This window comes from Rhodnius prolixus, unplaced genomic scaffold (assembly GCF_049639745.1).
Source record: "Rhodnius prolixus isolate KJV_2025 unplaced genomic scaffold, Rpr scaffold_6, whole genome shotgun sequence".
Taxonomy (NCBI): Eukaryota; Metazoa; Arthropoda; class Insecta; order Hemiptera; family Reduviidae; genus Rhodnius; species Rhodnius prolixus.
In genome coordinates, this window is record NW_027411634.1 from 28,778,971 (window position 1) to 28,806,178 (window position 27,208).

At 30.3% G+C, this 27,208-nt stretch overlaps 5 protein-coding genes and 1 long non-coding RNA gene across 20 annotated transcripts in view; 2 read left to right on the forward strand and 4 right to left on the reverse strand.

Annotated features, from left to right (window-relative positions):
- Window positions 1-620: 620 nt before the first annotated feature.
- Window positions 621-12,304, reverse strand: Scgalpha (sarcoglycan alpha). 5 transcript variants are annotated; one of them, XM_074140128.1, is made up of 11 exons: window positions 12,154-12,304; window positions 7,734-7,857; window positions 7,467-7,606; window positions 7,208-7,286; window positions 6,934-7,132; window positions 5,810-5,984; window positions 3,147-3,361; window positions 2,998-3,060; window positions 1,631-1,732; window positions 1,440-1,505; window positions 621-1,032 (listed from the first exon to the last, which is right to left on the reverse strand). In XM_074140128.1, exons 3-11 carry the CDS (start codon window positions 7,572-7,574, stop codon window positions 1,017-1,019), a joined length of 1,023 nt encoding a protein of 340 aa, XP_073996229.1. In that variant the 5' UTR covers window positions 7,575-7,606; window positions 7,734-7,857; window positions 12,154-12,304; the 3' UTR covers window positions 621-1,016. The 5 variants fall into 5 exon arrangements, with proteins under 5 accessions (XP_073996229.1, XP_073996228.1, XP_073996225.1 ...); XM_074140127.1 differs by lacking the exon at window positions 12,154-12,304 and adding an exon at window positions 9,868-10,202; XM_074140124.1 differs by lacking the exon at window positions 12,154-12,304 and adding an exon at window positions 7,930-8,070 and having other exon boundaries at window positions 7,467-7,600.
- On the forward strand, window positions 8,112-18,126 carry LOC141460282 (phosphoribosyl pyrophosphate synthase-associated protein 2). Of its 5 annotated transcripts, none has more exons than XM_074140129.1 (8): window positions 8,112-8,252; window positions 9,167-9,274; window positions 9,356-9,475; window positions 9,547-9,656; window positions 11,523-11,695; window positions 15,172-15,465; window positions 16,281-16,427; window positions 17,634-18,126. In XM_074140129.1, exons 2-8 carry the CDS (start codon window positions 9,189-9,191, stop codon window positions 17,790-17,792), a joined length of 1,089 nt encoding a protein of 362 aa, XP_073996230.1. In that variant the 5' UTR covers window positions 8,112-8,252; window positions 9,167-9,188; the 3' UTR covers window positions 17,793-18,126. The 5 variants fall into 5 exon arrangements, with proteins under 5 accessions (XP_073996230.1, XP_073996232.1, XP_073996233.1 ...); XM_074140131.1 differs by having other exon boundaries at window positions 8,115-8,252; window positions 9,170-9,274; XM_074140132.1 differs by lacking the exon at window positions 8,112-8,252 and adding an exon at window positions 8,380-8,412.
- Window positions 13,090-14,520, reverse strand: LOC141460294 (uncharacterized). Its single transcript, XR_012461843.1, has 2 exons — window positions 14,371-14,520; window positions 13,090-13,393 (listed from the first exon to the last, which is right to left on the reverse strand). It is a non-coding gene; the product is annotated as an uncharacterized lncRNA (long non-coding RNA).
- On the reverse strand, window positions 18,017-23,226 carry LOC141460284 (uncharacterized). 2 transcript variants are annotated; one of them, XM_074140140.1, is made up of 5 exons: window positions 23,057-23,226; window positions 22,767-22,812; window positions 19,254-19,475; window positions 18,940-19,177; window positions 18,017-18,868 (listed from the first exon to the last, which is right to left on the reverse strand). In XM_074140140.1, exons 2-5 carry the CDS (start codon window positions 22,777-22,779, stop codon window positions 18,706-18,708), a joined length of 636 nt encoding a protein of 211 aa, XP_073996241.1. In that variant the 5' UTR covers window positions 22,780-22,812; window positions 23,057-23,226; the 3' UTR covers window positions 18,017-18,705. The 2 variants fall into 2 exon arrangements, with proteins under 2 accessions (XP_073996241.1, XP_073996240.1); XM_074140139.1 differs by lacking the exons at window positions 22,767-22,812; window positions 23,057-23,226 and adding an exon at window positions 21,320-21,700.
- Window positions 23,227-23,285: 59 nt separating this feature from the next.
- Window positions 23,286-24,100, forward strand: Pa1 (PTIP binding protein Pa1). The gene has a single exon (XM_074140168.1). It carries the CDS (start codon window positions 23,562-23,564, stop codon window positions 23,970-23,972), a length of 411 nt encoding a protein of 136 aa, XP_073996269.1. The 5' UTR covers window positions 23,286-23,561; the 3' UTR covers window positions 23,973-24,100.
- A 1,211-nt stretch (window positions 24,101-25,311) lies between these two features.
- LOC141460280 (sodium-independent sulfate anion transporter) overlaps window positions 25,312-27,208 on the reverse strand; it is a 41,752-nt gene continuing 39,855 nt past the window's right edge. For all 6 annotated transcript variants that reach the window (XM_074140117.1, XM_074140118.1, XM_074140122.1 and 3 more), the window contains exon 13: window positions 25,312-26,901. In XM_074140117.1, the coding sequence (XP_073996218.1) occupies window positions 26,819-26,901 (83 nt within the window). In that variant the 3' untranslated portion in view covers window positions 25,312-26,818. The remainder of the gene's footprint in view (window positions 26,902-27,208) is intronic.

Here is a 27,208-nt window from a genome sequence, read left to right on the forward strand (position 1 = left end):
CTGAAAAAATCTGTTTTACTTGTTTTAGCAATCAAAAAGATGATGTTGCACATTTTGTCCTGAGCTGTTCTTATTATAGAAAATTAAGAGAGAAATGGCTCACAAGTATTTAATTGCCGGTTCTGATCCTTTCCTCTCTCTATTTGATATTGATGACAATTTAAAAGTGAAATTTATTTTTTATTATTTGACAGGCGCGTTAGATGAGAGATCAAAATTTGTTAATTGTATTTTTGGTAGTTATAAGTTAAGTAGTTATGTCTCTTTTTAGAAATAAATTTAAATTTTCAGTAACTTAACTTAATTATATGAAGGAATTAGCACCAACAACAATTAATATAATCATTTGAATAAACTTTTGTTTTTTGTTCTTGTAACATTTATATTTTCGTTTCTTAGGGCAGAAATTTTATTATTTATTGTATTTTATTTTATGCTTATTTTCCATTGTAGTTCTTATTGTCTAGCAGAGGCCAACTCTCTTGCTCTCTTGCTACAGAATGTATTTTCTGTAAAGCATTATATCAATAAATAAATAAAATAAATATTATCATTGTAATTCTATTATCTATAGACATAATAAAGTTCGTAAGAGATAAGGATTACATAAACACAAGATAATTCCTTAATTTATGTATTTGTCAGCATACATTTTTAAGGCTACTTAGCAATTCTAAAATCAAAAATAATTAATTGATACATCAATGATTAAATTTTCGAAGAACTCTACTTTCTAAAGATTAATGATTCTAATTTAAAACCCTTTACATGTCCCTGGTCAATTATTTCCAATAGATTTTTTTTTTAAATTAATAAATATTAAATTATTTATAAATGTTCTTAATAAAATGTAAAACGAAATCTGTATTAAACTAAGATTCAATAATTTTTACGGGAATGGTTGGATAAAATATTAGTTGTCTTGTAATTGTCATTCAAGAGAAATTTATCTATAATTAACTAAGACAAAAGAAAATTCAGCAATACCACGTTTTGGGTTCCTCTTGATCCTCTTGTCAAGAATCATACAAGCTAGAACAGAAACAAAGACATAAGTTTATAATGCAAATGATGTATTATATAATACAAAATATACATATATTATTGTGTATTTATGGCTTATTTGCTTCGCGTAAGAAGCCTCAACAAGCACGCACGCATACACAAAGTTTATAATTTATAAAACTTTTATTCCCTAACTTACTTATTCAAACATTATTTTCACTTTCTCTTATTTTAAGTCGCAAGAATTATAGAATAAAATAAAAAATAAATGGAAACATTGGATTTAATTTTAATTAAATATGAGATGTGTTTAGATGTAGGAAATTTTGTCAAAGTATTTGTGAAATGAAGTATGTATGGCAAATTTATCAGAGAAATTAAATTAACCAAATGCTCGTGAAACTAATTTCATCTTATTTTGTATCTCCACTTACGCCCTTTTGGTTGCAGTGTAGGGAGGTGGACTTGGTCTGCAAGCGTCTGCTGCATCACCATTCAATCTGGTTATAAAATCATTGTTACTATCTTTGAAATAATTTTCTTAATTTTATAAATATAGTCTTATCTTAATGTAATTAGAAGGACAATTTTTAACAAATAGTTCAAATACTTATCGGTAACCTACCTGGGACTCATTTGTAAAGCGCTGCTTGCTCTCAAAGTGCTGGCATCTCTGTCTAAAGCCCCATAATCTATAGTTGTCATATCATCGTCCTTCTTTACTCCACTAAATAGGAAATAAATAGGAAAATGTTAATAGTGCACTTGATTAAACACAATTCAGATAATACGGAATTAAATATATACAGAATTACATTACTGCTCGTTTAAATTGTGACTTAAAGATAATAAATATATGTTGCTAGAAGGACCGGGGTTAGTTCTTATAATACTCATCTTATAAATTTGGCTACTTTAAAAACTAAGCTAACTGCTCCATGATTATAGAAATAAATAGATGAAGAGGTATTTAAATCTTAGCTATTCTGGATTATCAAAGGCTTTATTTTAAGATTACCACTCAAATTAAAGAAACAATCTTAAAATTAACTCTTGACAAAATATTTTTTGCATTAATTTTAATTATTCGTAATATAAACAATAAATAATTTAATTCTTAAAGCATGTTAATGTCAACTAAAACCTATTAAAAGAAATAATTTCCCTAATTAATTAGTTTTACCCCATATTTGAACTGATGCGAAGAGACATTAGTTTAAAGAATTAAAATTAAATATTTCGCACTTCGTGGATGAAAGATGACAAACATTTAATGATAGATTTTTATTTATTTATAGAAATATGGCTGATTTTAATGACAATGGATGATACCTATCTGCCAATACAAAAATGAAATTAAATTAATTAAGGCAATCAGAACTGAATAGGTTTAATATGAAAAAAGAAGTAAACAACTAACTGTTGTTCATTATTTTTGGTGACTGACTCATAGTTTCAATAGGATGAAAAAATAATTGCCATTTCAGTCGTGATACATTTATTCTGCCGAGCTTTCGACCTAGGGACTAGGTAAACTTGCCCTGAAGATGACCTAGTCCCTGGGTCGAAAGCTCGGCAGAATAAATATATCACGACTTTATTGTGATAAACGTCAGCAAAATATCAATGCTTCTTATTGAGGTAAAATACCTTCTTTATTTTTCTATTAAGCATTTTACAACGGTAATATATAATTAAAATAGGAAGTGAATTGAAACTTTAGTCATGGTTTTGTAATACGCAAATACTAAATCTGAGTAAAGTTTGGTCAAACTACAACACCCACTGCAGACACAATTCTTTGACTTCATATGAATAGCTTGAATAATTCATTTAAAAAATAAAGTCGATGTTAGTAAAAAAAAATAGAACAAAATAAAGGTTAAAAAGCAATTAAAACTGAGGTATTCAAATCAAGAAAAGAAGATAAACTGAATAAAGATATACTAAATAAGTTAATTCATTCCAGTTAATCACACAAGTAACATATACCTAGCAAAGTTTTCACAGATGACAAAAATGGATTCAAAAAAACTGTCTGATTTTGGATCATTTCTGAAATATGGTCATTTCAAATTAACAATAATTAAACATATAAACAATTACATTTAAATAAATAAAAAAAAAAAAAAAAAACTTACATAGTATCATGGTGAAAACAGAGAATAAACGATAAAAGGACTGCTAAAAGGATAATTGAGACTACTGGTACAATAAGAGTAGTAGCCATTTCTGCAGAATAATTGCGAGTTGGTAAAGCAATTCTACTCGGTAGCTCCCAAGCTGCATTCGTATCCCCAAACGGCGGACGTTCCATGTATTGGGCCTTGTCGGTTCCATCACTTTCAATCTTATTCTAAATCAAACATAAAAAGAGTTCATCAATAAAATTTGAAGTTTACTCTCTCTCACCATCTCTCTAAGTTAACCTATAATTTCTATACATTTAAAAATCCAACATGGGGCAGCTTTAAACATAAAGGTACATTTCATAAATGGAGGAAATTTTTTAAATATTATATTTGAAGTGCATAAATGAAATGATTATACTCAAAAGCCATTCACTCACCTAAGTATCGTAAAAGTCTTCTGACATAAATTTGCATGCAAGAAACGGGTTGAGGAGGGTACGGTTTAACTTTTAACTCGGATAAGTATTCGAGAATACTTACTTCACTAATGCTATTCACCAGATGTAGAAAGTTAGAAGAGCTTGAAATTCCCAATTTATTTGGGAAGGTGGCCAAGCAATGAGAGGAGAAATAAGAAAATTTAGTAAATTGAAGTACAATAATAAGAGATGGGTGTTCACAAAAATTTCATATTTTTATGGATAATCTGGAGGAAGCAGATATTAATTTTTTAGTTGATGATGGCGGAGAATGTTATCAATTGTTTCACTTGTAGTTCTCGGCAGAAGCTCGCGGGTTTGTCAGGAGTAGGTGCCTGAATTCAAGGAATTTTGAACAGGATGTGATTAGTGACAGTTTTCCTGAGAAGTTATATGAAACATTAGAATGCTGAGAGGAGATGGAGGAGAATAATGTGTAGGAGGTAAGGATCTTATCTGATAGTCAGGCGGCTTTAAAGGCATTAGTTAAATCCAACTGGAATTCTAAGCTAGTAAGAAAATGCAGGAGACGTATGGCTCATCTTTCCCAGGGAAAGATGGTTATCTTCTGGATCCCAGAACATATAGGGATTGAAAGTAACGACAGAGCTGATGGTTGCGCAACAAAGGTATAGAACATCATTTTATAGACCCGAACCTCCTTGGCAATCTCAACATATTGTAATAACGGCATCACAGAATGTAGAGAGGTTCCGGATGGACGTAAGAGGTAGTAACAAATTATGAGTTTTAATCGGTACTGAACCGGACACTAAAAGTAAGATACCTCTGTGAGTTTGGGTAAGTAGGTATTTAAGAATTATGGTGGATGGAAACAGGGCATGTTTGTACATTTTGGCATTTGAAATCTATCGAAAGGGAAACCAACTCCAATTGTACGTGTTGAGGATGGGCTGCAGGGATTGGATTGTTCCAATAATTGAACTAAAGGCCCTAGATTGGTAATGCAACATTTGGGTGGATTACAAATTACAGCTTTGGTAATATTAGTTTATTAAGGACTCGTCTTGGACACGATGTTAAACTGCATCCTAAGGAGATAAACCTCATGGTCTGCCCTCAAAGTGAAGGCAGTATGTCTACATGGAAACACCGAAATGTAACTAAGGGTTAGTCAGGTTCTGTAAGGTGTAGTGAAACCCGCCTAGGCGACAAAACTCTAAAATCAAATGACGTGGTCCTCCAGGAGCATAGGGCTGACGACCTTAACTTGTAAACTCTTATTATTTATTACAAAAGCTCAATTTTAAAAGATGGAGAAGTGAGGCAGTTAATAGAAAGGAGTGAGGGGAGGATTTTTGAACAAGTCTTGGTCTACAATGGACCGTAGCGCTAGGAAGAGTGAAGAGAAAAAAGTCTTGTGCGTCAATTTTATCCATACCACTAACTAGTTTAAAATTCGTAAGAATGTAAACCGATTCTCTCACAAATGCATATTTCATTCATAATCTTTACATAAAAAAATAAATTATTTAAAAAATAATAAAAAAAACACAAATCAAAATAGACAAATAAATAAACTTACATATGAGAATTCTTTAGTAAATTAGTTAAAAGCAAAAAAGATAAAATCTGAAACAAAATCATTTGAAAATAAAAGATCATTGCAGTTTTAAAAAAAGTAGAAATATATATCTATTAAAATGAGAAAGCAAATAAATAACTTTAAAGCGTTCTCAAAAATGGATTAATGAAATCATTAAAATTTTTAAAAAAAATTGTAATACAATAATAAAATAATTGTTTTTGTGTGGTTTTTTAAAATTCAATTTAAATAAAACAAAAAATTTAAAATAAAATACAAAAATTTTTTTATTCAATTTAATTATTGGTTTATTTGAAAGCACAGATTATTAAAAAAATGTAATCAGCACAACATAAAAAGCTTAAAAAAAATCAATGTTTAAGGTTGTGAAATTTTCTACGCCAGTTTATAATTTACTATTAAAAAGCTTGAGACAATTCTAATATTAGAAGCAAATCCCAAAATCAAGAGAATTAATTTATAATGCAAATAATTATAAAAATTGACTGAATTAAGTCGAAATTGAAACAATAAAACAAATTGTTAGCTTATTTCTTTCTGAACTATATGTGATAACATAATAAGCCATTAAGTAAGGAGACAATGTACAGACATAAATATTAATACATATTAGTGAAATTCCTTACAAGTCTGAAAGAACACCAATCTGGAAGAAAACCACGTGGTCTGAAGTGCCTATCAACGGTAGTCCGTTTGAAATCTCTTGGGCAACTTAATCGTTTCCACAATGGCCTCACTTCTTCTTGTAAATTTATCAGTTCTTGAGAGAATTCAGAAGTGCTTCCCAAATGAACCACAACTCTAAAAAATATTATTTTGTAAGGAACATTGATTGCATATAAAATACGGAAAATTTGTATAATTTTCTATAAATGAATAATGTTAAGTCTGGAATTATATTAATTCATCACTAATCAATAGAATGTTATGGAGTTACCAAAAAGCTATCGTTTTTAAATTCGATCGAACAAGGAACTCATGAGGTTTTTTAAGCCACCATAAGTGCTCATAACTCTTTTGCCAAAAATAATTGGTATAAAGTGCAATTGTACTAGTAGTTTATGCAAATATGTCATTGCGTACTTTTTTCAATGGCTCCGTTAGGTTCATCCGCCCATCGAAGTCTAATTTACCTGTAATTCTTTAAATAATAGAGACTGTGAAAAAAAATCTTTCTAAGTTCATGTGAATTTACTGCAATCGTAAATTTTTTTGGGGGACGAAACTATAGCTCTAGCAAAAATTAGAGGCGGAAAAGCATCTGAGAACAATTCAATTCCTGACTAATTTGGGCTAGAGTTATCAGTAAGAAGCTTGTAAAGGGACTTCGTTGAGAAACTGGAGGAAAAAGGATGATAATAGATAACATAACCGGAATGATCTTGTAATCTATTTGGGCCTTGCTTTAACCTCCTTACCAACCATTACTATCTTTTGCTCTACCTTACAGGCCTCCTGAAGACAAGACATCAATGTTGTGTGAAGTAGATACTAATATAGACGGTAACTATCTTCCAACATTGATTTAACGTATTGAAGAATCTACTCCTTGATTCTAAATTAAATGTTTCTTTCAATATACGCCTATATATATATGATCCAAAAGAAACAAAAAGCACATAAAATTGATGATGCTTCATTGATACTTTTGAAGTTAATAAGAAACTGCATTAAACGAAAATAAGTACATCTGAAGAGAAAATTTTACAAATAAAAAAATAATTCCTATTATTGGATTTTAGCAACTTACCCTTCACCTTCTTGAGGTTTTAAAGGCAATCTAGCGCCTAATTTTATCGCGGAATCCAAAAAGGTGGCGTATAAATCGTCTGCATCTGACCACAAAACTTCTTTAAATACATTCATCAACATTTGCAACTTTTGACCATCAAATAAATCGTCTATATTCAAGTTGTCTATTTTCATTTGAATTTCATACTTGGCAGGTTCTGTAATATTTTTGTTTACATTTGCTATTACAAACAAGTTAATGAAAATATTAATTTTCAGAAACAAATAGGTACCTTGCTTTTCCGTGATGTTTATATTTTTAACGATTCTTCGAGTTTCATAATTTTTTTTATTCATGCCAATTAGTTCAATCTATTAAATTGAAATAAAATAAAACACTCATTAAAAAGTCAAATGGAAAAATATAACAGTTTAGGAAATAATATTTTAAATTATACAAAAAGCACTCGACATACATAATTCACTAAGTATTCTAAAGGTTCTCGATCAAGCATTTTTATTCAAGATAGCTTCATATTCTATTTTACTTACAGTAATATCTTGCTGCTTAGCTGGAGGGACACCATATATGTAACCTGAATTATATCTTACACTGTAAATATAATTCATCCAAGAAGGAAGGTCAGGACTGTTCAGCATTGAACCTCTATACCAGAAACCGTGAACTGAAACTAATAGTGAAGTACTATACACATTAACACATCAAGCAAAGAAATAACCATAAACATATTTATTTTTTTTAAATAAGCAACGTTGAGCAACCTTAGTTTTTAGATATAAGGTATCTAGAATACTAACTGTCATCGCTCGTCCAATTAAAAAGACGTGGATTAATAGGGAGTACAAACAATTTAGTAGTTTGTACTTCAACAGCAAAAACTTCAGTACTCCATCCAACTAACCAAAAGATAGCAAGTGCAAACTAAAAACAAAACAATATATTCATTTTTAACTTGTTTTTTATAAATTAAGTTTCAAAAGGAACTCTTTGTACCATCATTTTTGGCCAGTATGAATAATTGTATTCCCATTAAATTTAAATGTACTTCATCAGAATCTTAACCTTCCTGTACCACAAAACTAGTAACGGAACACTAAACAATGAACTTCAGAACACGAACTAAGCCCATTGATTTGTGACTTTTGTGTGCTATTATCTAAATTAACACAACCCGAACCATAACCTAGCATTTGTTTGTAACCTTTGTGCCATAAAAAAAAATTACTTCAAGTTTATAGATAAGGGTTAGAAGTCTTCTACATGTCTTGTTTGGAAAAACGAAATTGATCCCACAAATATCTAGCTGATTATTTAAGGTAATAACAAGTTTTGAGTTTTGGCTATTTTATTGTTTCGTTTTAGTTTTTAATGTAAACAGTTTGTAATCGAGCTTATAAAATTAACAAACATTTAAGGGTAGCGATGAGTGAAATTCAAATAAGAGGAATGTTTTATTGATATTATCTCCTGTTTTCGGTTAGTCCTATTTCAAATCTAAACATTGTAATGATTTTTAGAATCAGTTGACACTTTTCTTCAAAAATTTAATTGAATTAAATTTATCATAAAAATTATATCTACAAATTTTAGAGTGATCAGATAATTATGGTCATTAGATAATCAGGTATTCAACTTATTCTTCATTGCAAAAATCCAAAAATAATATTCACAAATTCAGATGAATTAAGTTCCCGCGCATGGTTATATTAGTACTTCTGTTCATGTGTTGGGATGTTGAGTGAGGTGTTCCATGTAATCATAACAAATGTGAAATAAAACTTTCTGAAAGGAATAACAGTTTCACTTCATTCTTGGTTTTTGTTGGCGAAGGTTTGTTTAAAAACAAAGTTTTCAAATGTTTAGCGAAGTAAAGTCAAGTAACTTTTTTCGATTTCTAATTTGTTGCACAATACTGTTTATGTCTTTTTAACAATATTTGACATTTTTGAGTGAGCTGAATGCTTTGCTTAGTCATTTACATCTTGGTTATGTGTCTTAAGTTTTAACTATCAAAAATGATAATCCTATCATGTAAATTTAAAAATGCAGTATTTGGAAGCTTAAATGTCTAGTTTGATAATTTGTAAAAAATATATGATATTCTTGCCCGTTTTAAATGAAAAAAGAAGGTATAAAAAGTAAAGTTTTTTTCTCTCGGCAAATACACTTAATACCAGCTACTCTTATTTACAAATACTACTAGTTCTTATTGGTAATTTTTTGCCTTTAGCAGTAATAAGGATCACAAATAGATGTATAAAATGGAACCCCCCACGTCATCCGATATTATGATAATACATGGGAATTCCCATCCAGAACTAGCAAATCTGATTGCCAGGTAAGTGACATTTTCGTAAGAAATAAGTGATATGTTTTGTGCTGCCTTAATTTATGCATAATTGCAAAATGAATATTTCAGCCGGCTTGGTGTGAAAACTGGTGGATGCAATGTTACTTATAAAACAAATAGAGAAACTGTGGTTGAAATCGGTGATTCTGTAAGAGGAAAAGATATTTACATTATACAAACAGGAACTAAGTAAGCATTTTCATCTTATCGGTACATTGTTAAAAACAATTATAATTTTTTTAAATTTGTGAATATTCCAGGGATGTAAACAATAACATAATGGAATTGTTAATCATGGCCTACGCTTGCAAAACTTCCTCAGCAAAAAACATAGTAGCAGTTATACCATATCTTCCTTACAGTAAACAATGTAAGAGTAGTTTGTTCACTTTTGTATTTTACTCATATTAAATGACTTATCAGGTAACAAAATTTCGTAACGATTTCTTCTTTGCTACAAAAAATAACTACGTTTTGCTCTTCAGAATTGCGTGCAAAGTATCAAAGTAAGCCAAGCACGTCATTAAATTTATTGATTTAAATTATACAAGGTAAATTCGCTAAAAAAAAAAGTTATTTACCTTCGGTAATAATCCAGTAATAATCTTATTAAGACAAATTTAATTAATTCAGGAGTATAGTTCTAAAGTATACTTTTAGATTCGGTTTATACAGATGTGAATAAGTTATTACGGGATGGCCCGAAAATTCGACCAAATTGTTAAAACGTTAACTGACACTCAAAGTTTGTAACTCACGCTCGAATTAAAACTGGCTGTTCATTTCTAAAAAAGTCAATCTTTAAAATCCAAATTAAAAGAAAAACTGCACTGACTTAATTAGTTGGAAAAAATAAGTTATTTGTTATTAATTGAAACTATTTGTAAAGACGAAGTAGGAAAAAAAGAAACAAAATAAAAATAGATAGTCTATTTCTTTTCTTACATGAGAAGGGGAACTGTGGTGAAATAATTCCTTTTGATAGATACATTATCTAAAGGTCGTTATATTTCTTTGATGTTTAATCGTAGATAAGCCTCACGTATAAAATTGCGTTTATGTGTTCTTTCTCCTTTTTTTTTTGCTGGCGGAATAGCAAACATTTAATTTTCGAAACTGAATCTTCCCACGTTTAAAAAAGATACACTGCGATAGAATCATTTAAAAGAATGAATTTGATTTTACATCCTGTTAAGAAATCTAGTTTCATGCATATTTTTAAAAATAATATAACTCATTTACCATGATTAAAAGGATTTAGAGCGCATTAATTGCAAGACTGAACCCATTTGGATGGAAAAGTGCACCAGTATTAATGGGCGAGAAATACAAAATTTGCAAATGTATAGTTATTGGAAAATAAGACTTACATTCGATTATTTCTCAAGTATTATATAATGAAGATGAAATCGTTTTAATTGTATCACATTAGAAAATCTCCAGAATGTTTGCTGGAAGAACTCGAGAAGGAAGGAATAATGTCTTTATAAGAAAAACCTATGGAGCACAAAAAAGTCGATGTGGCTTGTAGTATCTATCTAGTAACAATTATAAGCAGAAGTGGGCATATATATCCTGAAGTGTGGCACAGAGAGGAGACAAAACCAAAAATCACAGCAGTCATAGAAGTGAGGAAAGAAGCCTAGTAGGGCATGTGTCAAAATCGATTACATGAGAAGGGTGCTTCAGATGAATGCCCTGCTACGGCTATGTTCTGAAAAGGGAACTGAATTTGTCTGGACATGTTTGCAGGATGGTAGAATGCCGTTTACTATATATTCTTCGAAAGAAGAACTGTTGCGTTAAGAACTAGAATATCGTAGACAGTATTTATGGAGAACATGTAATTAAGCTAAAGGAATTCTGTTTGATTAAAAGAAGAATAGAAAGAGAAAAATAGTGCTTTGCTGAAAGCTACACGCTGAAAGACACTAAGGAAGATCAGGAAAAGATGAAAATGCAAAAACAAATCTATGTTACTGCTTAAATGTGTGGGAAAAAGCAATATCTCAAACATGTTCGTACCAGATTTTTTTTATGGTTCTATTTCTGAAGCTTATTTGCACTACGACCTGATTTTAAATTAATTTTAAATAATTCTTGCGTTCTTCAAAAGAATACAGTTTTAAAAAGATATTGTTTTTAACTCAGAAATTTTTTCAGAAAGAAAGAAATTTTAATGCTAGTTTCTATTAGAAATTGTACTGGTTTAAGATTTTTAATTTTTTTTTTAAAGGTAAAATGAGGAAACGAGGTTGCATTGTTACGAAATTATTAGCAAAAATGATGTGTAATTCTGGGCTTACGCATGTTATAACAATGGATTTACATCAGAAAGAAATACAGGGCTTCTTTGATTGCCCAGTTGACAATCTCAGAGCATCGCCCTTTTTATTGCAGTACATACAGGTATTTTTTTTTTTTTTTAGTATAATGTTCTTTTGCTTTAATATTAAAATCGCAAGTTACAAGGAATAAAGATAAAATGTATAATGTATTAGAGAAAATGGAATTGTGTAATTAAAGATTCCCTTGCACCTTGTATTCAGTTCTCTCAACAGCGCCTTTTTGTGAGAACGTTAGTATAAGAAGAGTACAGGAAATTAGACAGTACTTTTTACTAATAACTAGTCAAAAGCATTTTTTTCTGCTAGCAAGAGGAGATAATAGCGATCGTGATAAATTCTTATCAGGAAGTCGCTACAAGTTAAAAAAAAAGAAAAAATGTTTCTGCTTATGAAAAGAAAATCCAAAATCGAAAGAGCTGAACTTTCAAACACATTTCCATTTTCCCATTGCTTTTCCATCAGAACCCAAACCAAATTCAAACTGATTAGAGTGGTCAGAGAACGAAATCATATACTAACAGTTAGTGAAAGGTGATGTAGACAGCTCCAGTTGTTTGCTGTTGGAAGGTTTCAACATATTTTTTTAATCTTTGCACGCGCAAAGTAGTTGAACTGTTTCATCAGAACCAAAATTGAAATCAAATTCAAGCCAGTATATGATCGCACATGCGCACTAAATAATCACAAAACGATCGGCAACTGTTCATAAATGCATGATGGAACAAACTTGAAATGTCGGAGAAAGCACTAACTTGGAATAAGGTTTTTATAAAATGGTCTCTTCCGATAGTTAGGTTTCGACGGAAATCCATTAACCAGATGTATGACTAATCAGTTATACATCTGGTTTTATTAATTAATAAATGTATTGTTTATTTCATTGCGATATTCTCAAAAATGGCTCCATCGATATTCACAAAATTGATTACCTATTGAAGTAATTGCTTACCTAATGCCTGTCAAACCACTTAAGAAAAAAACAAAATAAAAGTTATTTCAGTGTGTTCATTTTTCTAATGATCTATGTTGTTAATGCATTTTGGAAGCTGGACTGCAGTGGTATCACTTCTTGATCCTTTGTTGCATATAAGACAAACTGCTCACTTTTATAGAATGCTCTTTAGAGATCGTAACAAACTTTGAGATCAACTTAGGAAATCATTTAAAGTAAAACATTAATTTATGAAGAAAGGTCTTAATTCGATAAGTAAAGAACTACAGCATTAAAAGTCTTGTCGATCTTTAGTTTAAAAGTTTTTCATTTTGCTTTTATAGTTTTTTTTAATTGTAGTAGGAGATTCAAAGATTTGTTCATGGTTTGCTTAAAAAAGGAGCAAACAAGATAGCACAAAATCTCATTCACTACAATCAAGTGGGGTTAGTCCATTTACTGTTTAAGCCATCGACATTTATATATTAAAATGTTTACTTTAATAAATAAACTTTAAAAAAGGCTGATGTAGACAAGAAAATTTAATTAAAATGGATAAAGAAATTGTTGTTTTTTAAGTTTTTTGTAATTTGTTAATAGCCTGTGTTTAGATGCATTTTTGAGTACATGTTCAACTGCTAGTCGAACAACTTGTCTTACATGATGATTAGTTGTTCTCTCCTTAGGAAGTTCAGCTAAAGCAAGCAAGCTTCCAAGTTTTACTTCATCTATGTACAATAAAGCTTTTGTAACAATATACTTCCATTTCCCTACATCTTGTTGTAATTTTCTTCTTCTGCTGATTCTGCCATACCACCTATCCAGCATCTGCAATCAAATAGTTTTTTTCTTGAAATGACAACTTATCATTGTAAATAATAATAGAATATTTTAAGAAAAAAGTTTGATTAATTTTTAGAAGATGATTGCAATAAAATTTTAGATTTCGACTCACAGTGGGAATTAAACAGATTTGGACTGAATTTCTGGCTAAGAAATTGATAATTGTTTCATTTCATAAATTAACGCTGGATGCTTTTTTCATTGTGATAGATCATTTGAAACTATCTTGTTTACGTCGAGGAAACTAATTAGGATGCTAGAACATTAAAACATTGGATGATTGGTGATAGTGTCGGGAAATGTTGTTATTTGAACAGTAATAGGAATTAGATTAAATGTATTTTTGAGTAAATAATGGAATACTTTTTATGAATAAGAAGTTTGTTGAGAATTTTTGATTGGGATTAGATTTTGTTTTTATACAGAATTTCTTGCTCAATGCTTTTCCTCAAGATGTCTGAATAATTTGTACTTAAGGAAATGTGAATTTGTTTAGAAAATTAGAACGACTCGCTTTCCTTCCCATATTCTTTTGATACTGGCAGTTTTCTTCCTTATTTCCACTCTTAAATAGATTCCAGCGTTTTCTAACTTGATGGGTAACTCCTTCCTAAATCCTGTCTTAAGCAGGTCATCAGCAAAACTTGTCAAAACATTATTTTTGGACTTCTAATCATAAATTGAAAGGGATTAGGCTGGGTATCATGTTGTTGTATTTCGTTTATTTGCGATTTATGAATTGTGAATTAGATCTGAAACAGTATTTTTTGAGATTTTTTTTTCTTACAGAAATTAAGAGAGACACAAATTTTGCGCAGGATTTGCCTTGTCGGAACGGATAGATAATTGCAAACTTTTTTTTTTATTTTAACTAAAAAACAGTCTTTGAAAAAAACAAGTTCTAATTACATGAACATTTTTATTTGACTGCAGTACTTACGTTGGTAGTTTTGATTATTTACCTTTTTAAGTTTTGGAAGTTTTATTTCATAGCCTAATACTAGAAAGCTACGCAAAATTTTGAAATTTTTTATTTTTAAATAATTTTTTTAATGAAATGGTCACATGTAGAACATATGACAACATATGAGTTTAGACAGGTTACTAACAGAGTGTATTGTGGAATATTTTTTTGAGGAAAGTTTTAGTTTCCTTTACATGAGGTTTATGTAGAATTAATCTTACAGGAGTGAGAGTAGTTGGAATTGAAATTAAGGATATGTCCTAAGGGAATGGGTTTGGTGTATATTTTGGTACAAATGGTTCCATCATCTTGAAAAATTATCTGGTTCTCAGTCCAAAAGCTCGTACGTTAGTTTTGAAAAATATATATTTGTGCTTTTTTATTTCGTAATAATATCAAAATATTATTCAACTATTACTGGTATTAAGACCAAAATATTAAAAATCTAATTATTTTTTTAACCATTTTAACTGTCGTAGCACGTATGTTTATTGTTTCTTCGACCGGTTTTGGACTTTCATTTACCATCAGATCTAAATCTATCAGTTTATAGAATTTCGACTTCACTTACTTTACTTCGACTGATGATGAATGTAGGTCCGAAAAAGGGTAGGGATTCAATGAACATGCGTGCTACGAGAATAAAATCACTGCACAGACCTATCCACATTTTCTCAATGAGGTATTGTTGTAAATAATTTTATTGAAAATATAAAAAGAGAAGTACATATTTTAATCATTGTTTGAGTCTTAATATTGGTAATTTTAGGTATTATTTTATTTTTAATTTTTTGTTAAGGAGTGCATACCTGATTACCGTAACGCAGTGATTGTGGCAAGAAATCCTGGCTCAGCCAACAAAGCTACTTCATATGCTGAACGTTTACGTTTAGGTATTGCTGTTATCCATGGTGAACAAAAGGAAGCCGAAAGTGATATGGTTGATGGACGTTACTCACCTCCACCAGCTCCAAGGGATGTAGCGTCTAGAATCATGTCTGCTCCTGCTCCGGGAGTACCTTGGCATCCGGCAAAGGAAAAACCTCCTATCAATGTAGTGGGAGATGTTGGCGGTAGAATAGCAATAATGGTTGTAAGTAAAATCTGTTAGATGAACCCAAAAATAAATGTACCTGTATCCTTAGTATATTCGAATGTGTTCTCTTGAGGCCTGGGTTTGAAGATCATTCTTCGAACATTTAGACTTCCGAAGAAGCTGAAGGAAGAAAAAGAAAGGGAACAATCTAAGACCCAAGAAAGAGTATCCACTTTTTCTATCCATCCGATGACTTTTGAGAAAGCCTTCTCGGTTACTGACTGAGAGAATAGGATATATGTATAGGATGGATCCAGTTGGAAGCTGTAATTAAAAGAAATATTTAGTTGGGGAAAACCTCTATATTAATGAACTCTTAGAATATATAAATAACAGGATGTGTAACATATAGACTTTCTCAAATTTTTGAAACTTAATTGAAATGAGAATTTTCTGGGGATATTGATTTATCGCAGGAAATTAATTAAATCGAAAATAACCAGTGTGCGAAGGCGTTCCTTCAACTTCCTACATTCTCCCATTTGTAAAAATATGATATATATGGTGTATTAGTTACATACTTATGGATGACACGGTGTTGACAGTAATTTTGTAAGAAACAAACAATGCTTAAAATAATATTTCTTGAGGCGTTTTTATTTTAAAATATTTAGACATTTGTGAACTACATCAATTAGAAAGTCATTGTACAAAGGTACTGAGGGCATAGTAAATGTTGATACCCTAAAGTTTATTGTATAATGGTGAATTGCAATTCTGCAGTTTTCTGATAAACCTTCCTAACCACACTGAAATATATTTTATCTTTCGTTTTATTACCAAAAATTATTTTTGTTTGTATTTTTCTACAGGATGATATGATTGATGATGTTCAAGCATTTGTAACAGCTGCTGAAGTATTGAAAGAAAGAGGTGTTTACAAAATTTATGTAATGGCTACTCATGGACTGTTATCTTCAGATGCTCCTCGACTCATTGAAGATTCGCCTATAGATGAGGTATTTTATTTGACTCAAGTTTTGGTTTATCATTGTTTTTACCCGTCATAGCACGTATATTTATTGTATCCTAACCGGTTTAGAACTTTAATCCATCATCTAAGCCAAATTAATCAGTTTAGACTAGAAATTTCTACTTCACCTACGTTTCTATCTCGCACTACATTTGCTGACTAAATAAACAAAGAAAGTCAAGGATATTATCTAGCACTGCGGATCTAATCACATTTTCAAATTTTTATAGTTTATTTCATAGTTCAGAATGCGCCGCTAGCCTAGTGTTATGCGAAGCGAGTGGTTTCGGTTTTGATAATTGCTGTATATGCTGTAACAAAAACCTCAATACCAGGATAAAAGCCCTGCAAGACTGTAATTATCTGAATAAAAGACGTAGAGTATTTGTATATTCCGAATAAGAGAACTTCACAGTACTTAGATGCCTAAAGAAACTTTTCTTTCAATACAATTCTATGTGCTTCCTCGTTATCCTTTGGCAGTTGAATAGAAAATGTGGTTAGGTCCGCAGTGTTGGATAACATATAACATATGTCATGGCGTATTTTAAATACATGTAGCTTAAGAAGCTTAAGAAGTTCGTAATGTTTATGAAACCGTGACTTTGTAAGTTGGAGATCCCCTATTCGAATCCCGAGTATAGAACTTTTCATTTATTAGAAAAAGTGTTAGTAGTAAAGTATATTCTTCCGCCCCAGTCCACAACATTTAATTGGTAGTTGTATGTTAAGTCTCGCATGAAAAATTATGCAATTTCTTTACTTTACTTATACATACATGCTTAGGATTTGAATAAATTAGTCATGCTTTAGGGCGTATAGTTCGCATGTTTGAATGCCCTGAGAATCCGTGGGATTTTGGTTAAACTATAGAATTATTCACTCACAATAAAAACTTAAAAGTCGTATGACTGCCGAGGAAAAGAAATCCCACGCATCAAAAGAGTGAAACTATAAAAATAGTGTTCACTTGAAAGTGCTAATCTTTCTTAAGGTAGGGGTCAACTTTTTACATTACGGAATGAACTTATGTATATCTTTATGGCTTATCCTAATCTTAGTTTAATCTTAATGTTGTATTATAGGTACTTCAATATTATTTTATACGTTAACTTATTTTAAAGTTAACGTATAAAACTCAGTTATTTCTTTATTTCTGAAAACAATTTTAACATTGTTCTTTTACTGTCAGGTCGTAGTAACAAATACCATCCCCCACGAACTTCAGAAATTGCAATGTCACAAGATAAAGACTGTTGACATCAGTGTACTGTTATCTGAAGCTATAAGGAGGATTCATAACAAAGAATCGATGTCATACTTATTCAAAAATGTTACGCTTGAAGATTAAGAAGATTCTTATTATCTTGTTTTGTATTATCACCAATTGTTTATAATAGTAGTACATTCATAATTTTATTTTTATTATAATTTTAGTTTGAAGTTCTTTTTAGTTAAACAAATACTTGTTTAATGTTATAAAATGGGAAACCAGTTCATGTCACTATGAATTAAACAATATCGTAGTATAAGTAACGATTTTTAGTATAAATATTTGTACTAGTCAGTCAAAACTTCAAAAAAAAAAAAAAAAACTATATTTTTAACTGATACAGAAAATATTCCATTTAATATGCAAATAAAAATATTATGTTTGAATGTGAATAAAAACTTGTTAAAAATTCTTTTGTTACATTCTTATCAGTATACTTATCAGTAATGTGCCAGAAGAAAGAGAAAACGGCGCTGCACTGTTGTGTCAGTGCGAAGGGCTCAGAGTTCGTATCGTCGTAGAACAAAACTTGTGCTTTTTTGCATTGGTCAAGGAGCCCTTCACCAGACTTCTAAGCCTAATTACACATACAGTATTAAAAGAGATACTCTTAACTAAGGGGGTGCCATTATAGAATCTGTGGAAACGCAACGACTTTCTGGACAACCCTAGTAGTAGCTAATTTAATCGTTTAATTTTTTTTAAATGTTGAATTTGAAGAAAATACAATTTCAGATTTCAGAATTTTATTACGTGAAAGGATTAAACGAAATTATGAGGAACATCAGACAGGCTTCCCCTAACATAATTAAAAACCAAAGGTACACTTAAAATAAACATGTCCACTACATGAGAAGTAAAGCAACTAGTATATAAAAATTTCAAGTTCGAAAGAAATTTCTGAATTAGAGTTTTGAAAGTTGCAGGAAAAATGTATTTCAACCAGAATGATTTAAAAGTAAGGCTTCGCTATCACTTTCTAATTCCTGAATTATGCAAGATTAATGTTGAGTCTCCGATCGTTCTTCTGCGTTTTCTTTTCGCCTACCAAGTACATTGGATCTTTCATTGCAGCTTTACATTTATTCGCATATTGGACACTTGAAGAACGAATAGTCAAAGGTACATCGTGAATTGTTACATTTACAGGTATTCTGAAAAATTAAAGAATTTTTATTAATTTAAAAATTTAACTTCGAGTATTTTTAATCGAAACTGTAGTCACCTGTTGTAAACGCCATACTGTCCACACTTGTAAACATCTGTAGCCCAAGCTAATTTACGTCTTGCATTCATGTATTCTTTATAAACCTGCTGTAAACTTGGTGTGTTCAAATCTAATGTAATGATAATTCTCTCCCATATGTTGTATGGCGTTTTATTGCGAAGAATGATTGACTTCGGTACCACAAGACACTTCAGTTCAGTGTGAGCTATTATCATTTTTTTTGCCAATTTTTCTCCTTCAAAATTAATATTTAGATATTTAAATTCTTTTTTATAATAGTCTATAAGTAATTATGAATGGTAATAACAAACCAAGGCCGAAACAAGCGCCTTCATTCAGTTTACAAATTTGCATAAAAATAATTTTTAGATTTGAATGAGTGAGAGAGACTTTGGCTGATTGATCATTATGAAGCCTGTAGCCCCATTTACCATCAATCTTCCTTCGGTATCTTTCCAGCACTAATCTTTGAATTACTGAAGCGGTCCCTTCAAGTACAAAGTGTGTCACCTCAACATTTGCATCATCCTTTACTGAATACAAAAATACATTCTTATTACTTAAATATAAAATGATATGAAAAATGAATATATAAAATGAACTGAAGTTAAACATTTATTTTATCTTAAGTTTTAGCTCTTTAAGAGATTCATAAAATACTACGGAAGGCTTAGATTTGCCAGACGCAATTTATTTAATATTAAATTGATTGCTAAATGATTAAAGTTATTTGGGCTTAAAATTGAAAAATTGTTCGATGGAGTCATTTAAAATACAGGTTACTAATATCTCTTTCATTTTCTTAGAGGAAATGGGTAGTTCATGACAATTAAAGAGGGAGGAAGAATTATAAAAAATAATACACTATTACATGTTTTGAACCTTATGGAGTTGAAAAGTTACATTGCTGGAAAGTAGTCACTTTTACGAAGCAAGTTAACACAAAGTTAAATCCTTCATTATTAAAGAGTAAGCAGTGAACAGTAAAGAGACTATACTTTAATGGTTTTAGGTGGGGATAGTGGCGAATTTGAAATGAGTTTCTTTGAGATGTAAAAATGAGATTAAATTGATGCGAAGAGTGATGACTAAACTTGTTTTTTCACATGAATTTTGGACGTGGAAGGTACGGTAAGGCTCTATGTAGAAGTGTGTGATAGGGATTTGCTCTATTGTGCACCGGGTCCGAAATAAAAAGTTTTAACGTTTATTGTTGTTTGACTCAACAGTATGTAGTCTGACAAATGTGTGGCTGGTTTCTTGGCAGAGGCCTCTAAATGCGGATGTCGTTGTGGCTTGGCCATACCCAGACATTGGAAAATGTTTGATTGTTCGGTGGTGGCAGTAGTCGCGCTCATGACAATACGTATTATTTATTGCCCGAGAATTATATGTACTTAGTCAGAGAGATAACAGAAGATCTGATACTGGGAATGCTAGGAACTCGCGGTGGCCCTTCACAGTAGTAGCCTAAATTTTGATTTTCCCAGTTTATTATTGATACCCTGTGTTTATTATCGAAGATTTATTCAAAGATTCTATTCTGCTTGTTACCTCTGATGGATATCTTTTCATGTGTCATTATTATTTTTTTTTTTTTAATTTCCTATGTTTGTCTAAGTCAGCAAGAACTTTTGTTTTTTTGTTTTAATCAAATTATTATGTTTTAGTTAATGTTAATCAGGCCTACTCTTTGTTTAAAGTACAGTGTACTATAAAACAATAAATAAATAAATATTGATAGCATAGCCCGGTAGCAGAAAATGCTTCGAGCAAAATCATACCGAGATGGATTAATTGAATTGAATGAAGTATTACTTTAAGATACATTTAATCTTGCAATTCCGTTTAAATTAAACTATCTATCACCGTTCACCGACAGAACCCAAGATAAACTAAAAGGAAGGCCAGACAGTCTACATCTATCTAAATGTTGCTGAGATTCGTGATAGTAGAAACAACATAATATGTGGCTTTGCAGCAGATTTAATGTGTTTCTTTATAAATCCTGAAAAATTCTCCTTACATTAGAAAACCTAAAAGTTAAATTATAATGTTTAAGTATAAGAAAACTTCTAAAGCGGGGTTTGACGATTAGGCAAGTCTGATTCACTAAGTACTTAAAGTAAGGGAAAGATCTGTAGATCTAGTTTGAAGCAAAAATCGAAGGTGAACATTTAAGGAATGTAAGAAACATTTGTCAAAGTAGGATAGGAAATAGAACAAGCATATCTTGGTTTAGGATAATAAGGAGTAAATTAATTATGATAGAAGTTCGTATGTGTTTTGTCTCACAATGTTCCTGTTTGTTTACATTATTGAAAATAAAAAAATTCTTAAAAAAACAAAATGAACTGAGCATCCGAAAAGTATTGACCAAATATTATTTCGTTGGCAGCATAATGTAGGATGTTGGAATGAACACAGCATTGATGTATAGCTGATTCTGACCAATCGTCAAAGTAAGAAAACTTTTTCATTGTGTTTTTTATTTCATCCCGTTGTTTTTGTATTGTTTCTTGAAGTAGAGTGCTGAGTGAAGGTTTTTTTTTTAGAACATGTAAACGAACAGTTTTCCTAAACATTGCGGTGCTAAAATTTTATTTAAACTTAAAAACTATGTAGGTTCACTTTTTAGATTTTCTCGAAAATGTGATTAATACACATATTTATAAATGAAATATCCACACTAATAAGATGCGTTGAAATTTCAGAGTAGCACATAATTCTTTTCGAACAATATTATTTACATAACTAGAACATACCAGTATTTATTAGTGTTGCTAAGCGACTTGTCTTGAGATAATATATGGCTAGAATCCAATACCATAAGATAAATTTTTTTTTTTTTTTTTTTTTTTTTGCGCATCAACAGCTGAGGTCATTAGCGCCCGGAGCTTTTTCCAGTGCACTGCCGGCCTCCGGACAGTGTTCTCTCGTTACAGACAACACTGTCCATCACCGGACAGTGAGCTGTAAGAAGCTCCTAGGAAGATAAATTTGCTTACATGATTATTAATGCAATATTTTTTATAATGATGTATCATCATCGGTAGAGCTTGTTAAGGGATTGTAGAAGAGATAGGTCATACACGTAATATCTAGCAAAATTATTCTGGTTTCCAGTTAATTGCATATTCAAACCTTATTTCCAAATAATTAAATAAATTGCGCTGCGTCACCTCAAGTAAAGTAAGGAAAAGTTACATTGGGCAAGCGTATCTTGAAGTTTTGTATACTTCGTTTAAATTCAGACCTTAGCAATATAACAATATTCCGGCATAATGTAGCTAAATTTAGTGTAAACCCTTGATAATAAAGACAGTAATTAGGCCAACTAAACTAGCTAAAAAATCTTTCGCAAACCACATAACTAATAACCTTAAAAATAATATCTTCCAAAATTTTTGGATTCTAAGAGTGAAAATTCTATGAATTGTGAAATTAATGGAGTCCTATGGTATAACTTTTTACCTTTATTTTATGAAACGAAAACATTTTCTCAAAATAAATTGTACAGTGTTTCTAACACTTATTGATTTAGATTGCGAGTTTTTTCAGGAAGAGTTACAGTTCATTGTAAAAAGCGGGAACACATCAACAAACCGTTCCTTAATATCACTGCTTATAAAATTTCAAAATATTTATCACACGAATGGGGACATTACTTATTAATATGTTCTATGTAAAACACAATACTGCACATATTCTAAAGGAATGGTTTGTTCTTATATTTACAGCCTAGTTGTGCTCAATACTATTATTTCCATTTACGCACTTAACTATAAGAAAATTAGTTATATAAACGATATACTCATACAGACTTCTAGAGAGCATTCGACACGATCAAACTTGAATAGCTGACAGAAACTGCAATTTCAATAATAATCGCATTTAAATCTTTTTAAAAAATATTGTTGTACTATCATTATTATTGTTAGTTCTATTGTAATATTCCTTCAATTTTTACTTATATAAAGCTATTATAAGAACATTAAGAATGATTTAAGTTAGGTTTTATTAATCAAAATATTCCATTTGTTAGTAGGTGCTTCTATTTACAGTTTAAGAATGAAACTTAGAAAAAAACATTCTCAATTCTCATGTTGCATACCTTATTACATATGTATGTACATACAGATGGCTAATAAAATTTCTCCAGCCAGAATTTTGACCAAGATTGTTACCGTGAATTCCTAAAAGATGTTTTACTTGCTGATAAAATTCGACCAATTATACTATTTTTCCAGTATGATTTGCGTAAATTCTAATTCTATTTAGGCAAAAAGAGTAAAATCTAGATTACTTTAAATGAATCGATTCGAGCCGTCAGCGAGTTTCCATGTATCGATTTGTAGATTACAACCTCCGTAGGGTTTCAAAATAAAAGTATATATAAAATGTAGACATTGAAGTTATGTATAATTATTATTTTCTATTTGAGTAAGAGTCCAACTAAACTATTAGATCTGAAGAAACGAAGTTGATGATTCCAAAATGAAGTAGTTCAATCAGTATTCAGCTATCTAAGCTAATTAAACTACTTTCTTTTAGTGCCGCTTATGAATTTTTTACTTTATTAGCTGTTAAAAGAGTTGAGGTAGATCTTTTTTCTTATTATGTCGGATGATTGGGAAGTTCTCTGTTCGGACGATGAAAAGTATGACTTAAAATTGCGAGAAAATGGAAAGTGGGAACCGCCTCCAGAGGAAATTTTAAGGATATATGAAGAACTGGCAAAATCGGAAGAAACTATACTTGACCTGTCATGGACCTGCCCTGGTCGACGTGCTCCCACGCCTGAGCAAACTGAAGAAGAAGTTAAAGAAAAGTGTACTGTAGAAGATAAACCTCAAGAAAAAGATGAATATTTTGATTTTGAAGTTGAAAAAGGACAACTTTGCCTCAGACCACTAGGTGATGTTGGTCCAAGAGGGAGTGCTAAAAAGAAAACAACATCTTTAGATGCTATACTCTCGAATATGGCGCGCCATAGAAGGATGGATATGATGGATGAGGATCCTAAGTGATTACTACAAAATATTGGTGTTTTTGTTTTAAAATTAAAAGACGCTTATTTTTATAAATTTTATTTATCGAATAAATTTGTTCACGACAAATTTTAATGCTATTATATTTTTTGTGTACATTTCTTTAATTTTGTTTTCATTAATCTCAATTTAAGGACATTATTAATCTCTTAAAATAAATATAAGGTACTTTTCCGTTAGCCGGGCGCAAATGTCGCCAATTGTGAACCAAACGCGAGCCAAGTCAACGGAAAAAAGTCGAAAACGTTCAACTATAAACAAATATTAATTAAAAGTAAGCAAAACAAGTTCAACTATAAACAAATATTAATGAATTGTAAAGAAAACAGTTTTACCCAATACTGTTTTTCGCTTGCGCCCGGTTAACGGAAAAGTACCAAATATAATTTCAAATAGTACTCAAAACATAGCAAAAATATTTAAATCATAAAATGTTACTGATTACCTAGATTCAATCCTGATCCAAAATCGTTTCTTTACTTATTTTGACATTAAACTTAAATGCATCCAAACAAAACAGTTCTTCTAAGAAATTAATAATGGGTTATGATTGGTCCGAATATAAAACATTTTTTCTTTTACTTTACTAAAGAGGTGTTTTAATCGTGCTGATTTTCGATTTCGGCTTTCACAAGAACTGTCCGTTTTGTAGTTCCAGCAATACGAAAAAATTATTTTTACACATAGAGGTAAGCAAAAATTGCGAAAAATGGCGTTGATCCCCTTTCGGTATCCCTAATATTTGTAGAGATATATAACTATTGATATACTTTCCGAACATTCGAATTTAAGTTGGGGTTTTTACAAGAGGAAGAGATTCATAGGTACTTTCTTTTCAAAGTGCTATTCTCCTGACCTGTATAGTTACTGTTTAGAGGATAAGTATGTTGCTAAAGTTGAATTTGAAAAATCTACCTCTTTACTGAACAAATCGTTCACTTTCTTGGAAATCGCTCCTAGGCTTTTCTGTAAACTTATATACATTACACAAACATAGATTCATAACTTTTCCTAATCATTTTTTTTCCTTAAGGCTCCCTTTTAAGATTACACTTCATTGAAGATTTCACTTCAAAACTATTAAGTGTTTGTAAGAATTAAATATTACAAATGTTTAGAGTTCGAAAAAAATTTATTTCCTCGCGGACAAGCCGTTTGAACCAACCGGCCGATTTCCGGCTAGATTTTTAGATTTCTCCTTCCTGAGAGCTTTTACATTTCTGTAAGATGATGGAAGTGTCTAGAGTGCACTGAAGGATTAAGGCGCCTTTGTTCTTCAATAAGTAAATCATAAAATAAAATAAAAAGTTCTACTCAATCTATTAGAATTTTAGACTTTATTAATTGTGTCATTAAACAAAATACACATAAATTACAATAACAGATAATATTTATTAGCCTTATTATTTACAATAGAGTACAATTTGTACTTTGCAACATAAAAATATAACATAGTTTTCAATACTAATAAAAATAATTATCTCATATTTACAGGCAATACATTTGATAAATGTGGTAGTTATAAACTTCTATCACAGAATTTGGGAAGTAAATGTAAGTTTATCTGAATAAATTAAAATTTGTATTTTCTGAATACTCTCAAAAAATTAGAATGCCTTGTTAGAAATTTTGAATTGGAATGATTGATGTTGTACTAAAAGTAGGCATTTGTTGGTATTCAACATCTCTTAACACAATTGGTCATAAAGGCACAAAAAATCAATTATAATCCTTAGTTTAAAATAATTTAATACATATATATTAACGATTAAATTGTTTAGGAATGCTTTTACGAACAGAAGAGGCAGTACAAATCCCTGATTACTAGGACCATCTCAATTAAAATATAGATAAGACCGCCCCTATCGTTTGCTCAATCAATTTTCATCTTTCATAATTTGTCTTAATTTTCGATCTTATCAAGCAATCAATTAATTAAAAGTATTTACGTGCATTAGTTCACTAGCTTTGTTCAATATCTACAGGAAAGGTTTGTTTAACACATTTACAATCTAAGTTCAACAATTAAGGCCACAATTTGAATCACTAAACTCTAATCGTAAAATACGAGTAAGTAATAAGAAAAAACATTTAAATAAGTCATTCTAAGTTAAAATATTTTAAAATAATTTTCTTTAAAAAAGTTATTAGAAAAAAACAAAACCTGCCATTAAATTGAACACTTTTTAAGTGACAGATGAATTTTCAATTTAATGTAAAAGTTTTTGAGATACTAAAAAATCACTAACCAACTTAATTCACCAACTTAATAATATACGATACATAATTTAAAAATTAAACATACTAACAACAAATTCGTATAATTCTTAAGTTTTCTGATCACTAAGTGAATAATAAATATTTTTGTTCGAAATTTATCACAGCGTCCAAAAAAGCTGTTAGTCAATAACTTAATAAAATGAATATATAACATAAAATGTATTTTTAAGTAATTATTTTTTAATTAAATAAATAATAGTACAATACTGGCCCTCGCCTTATCTCTTAATTAAGTAAATCACCATTATTACTTCTACAACGATTTCGCAGACAATTATTTTTAAAAAATAGAAAATTACGTTTTTACACGGTAATTTTTTTAAATTACTAATTAGACGACCAAAGTGTATAAATCTTAGCATACTGCTTATATTCGAACCAAACTTGATCAATTTCCAATATAAACAATTCACGTAGAGCTTTGAAGAATTTTTTGTTTCTTTAATTTATTAAATTAAAAATTAAGTAGATTCAAACTTACAAGCTTAACTTATAAGCTTCAGTCTTTAAATGCTCTCATCTTAGAACTTCAGCTTTTGTAACATTCAACTATGATTTCTAATTCCTTCTTCTGTAGTTGCTAATTTTTCATAATTCCCTTGACCATCATTGGTTTCCTTTACTGGACCTATGAACATAAAAAATCGCATTCAGTAATAAAAAATAAATATTTTTCCAACAAATTAAACTTAATTCCCAAAATTCAAATAAAAGTTCTTCAAACTTGGACGTGTTGAAAATGTATAATAAATGGATAGATATGGATATCTCCTATTATTACTTAAAAAATCTGCACCAGATACCTACCATCCGACCTCTGATGATAATCAGAACACAATTTCAAACATGACAAATTTTTAAAATGATCTGCTTTCAAACATTTTGGCAATTGTAAAAAGTAATGGCCTAATTCATATGTGAGGTCTCCTGAGGTC

What these genes read in the sequence shown, in the direction of transcription:
- LOC141460284 (XM_074140139.1), bottom strand. Translation starts at nt 21,527, where the DNA reads ATGTTTAGGAAAACTGTTCGTTTACATGTTCTAAAAAAAAAACCTTCA. An exon ending in TGCCAACGAAATAATATTTG is followed by an intron (nt 19,476 to 21,319) that starts GTCAATACTTTT and finishes TTTTGTATTCAG; the next exon opens with TAAAGGATGATGCAAATGTT. An exon ending in CAGTATGGCGTTTACAACAG is followed by an intron (nt 18,869 to 18,939) that starts GTGACTACAGTT and finishes TTAATTTTTCAG; the next exon opens with AATACCTGTAAATGTAACAA.
- Scgalpha (XM_074140123.1), bottom strand. An exon ending in TAATTGGACGAGCGATGACA is followed by an intron (nt 7,607 to 7,733) that starts GTTAGTATTCTA and finishes CTTCACTATTAG; the next exon opens with TTTCAGTTCACGGTTTCTGG. An exon ending in AAACCTCAAGAAGGTGAAGG is followed by an intron (nt 5,985 to 6,933) that starts GTAAGTTGCTAA and finishes AATATTTTTTAG; the next exon opens with AGTTGTGGTTCATTTGGGAA.
- LOC141460282 (XM_074140129.1), top strand. Translation starts at nt 9,189, where the DNA reads ATGTATAAAATGGAACCCCCCACGTCATCCGATATTATGATAATACAT. An exon ending in CTAGCAAATCTGATTGCCAG is followed by an intron (nt 9,275 to 9,355) that starts GTAAGTGACATT and finishes TGAATATTTCAG; the next exon opens with CCGGCTTGGTGTGAAAACTG. An exon ending in GTAGAATAGCAATAATGGTT is followed by an intron (nt 15,466 to 16,280) that starts GTAAGTAAAATC and finishes ATTTTTCTACAG; the next exon opens with GATGATATGATTGATGATGT.
- Pa1 (XM_074140168.1), top strand. Translation starts at nt 23,562, where the DNA reads ATGTCGGATGATTGGGAAGTTCTCTGTTCGGACGATGAAAAGTATGAC.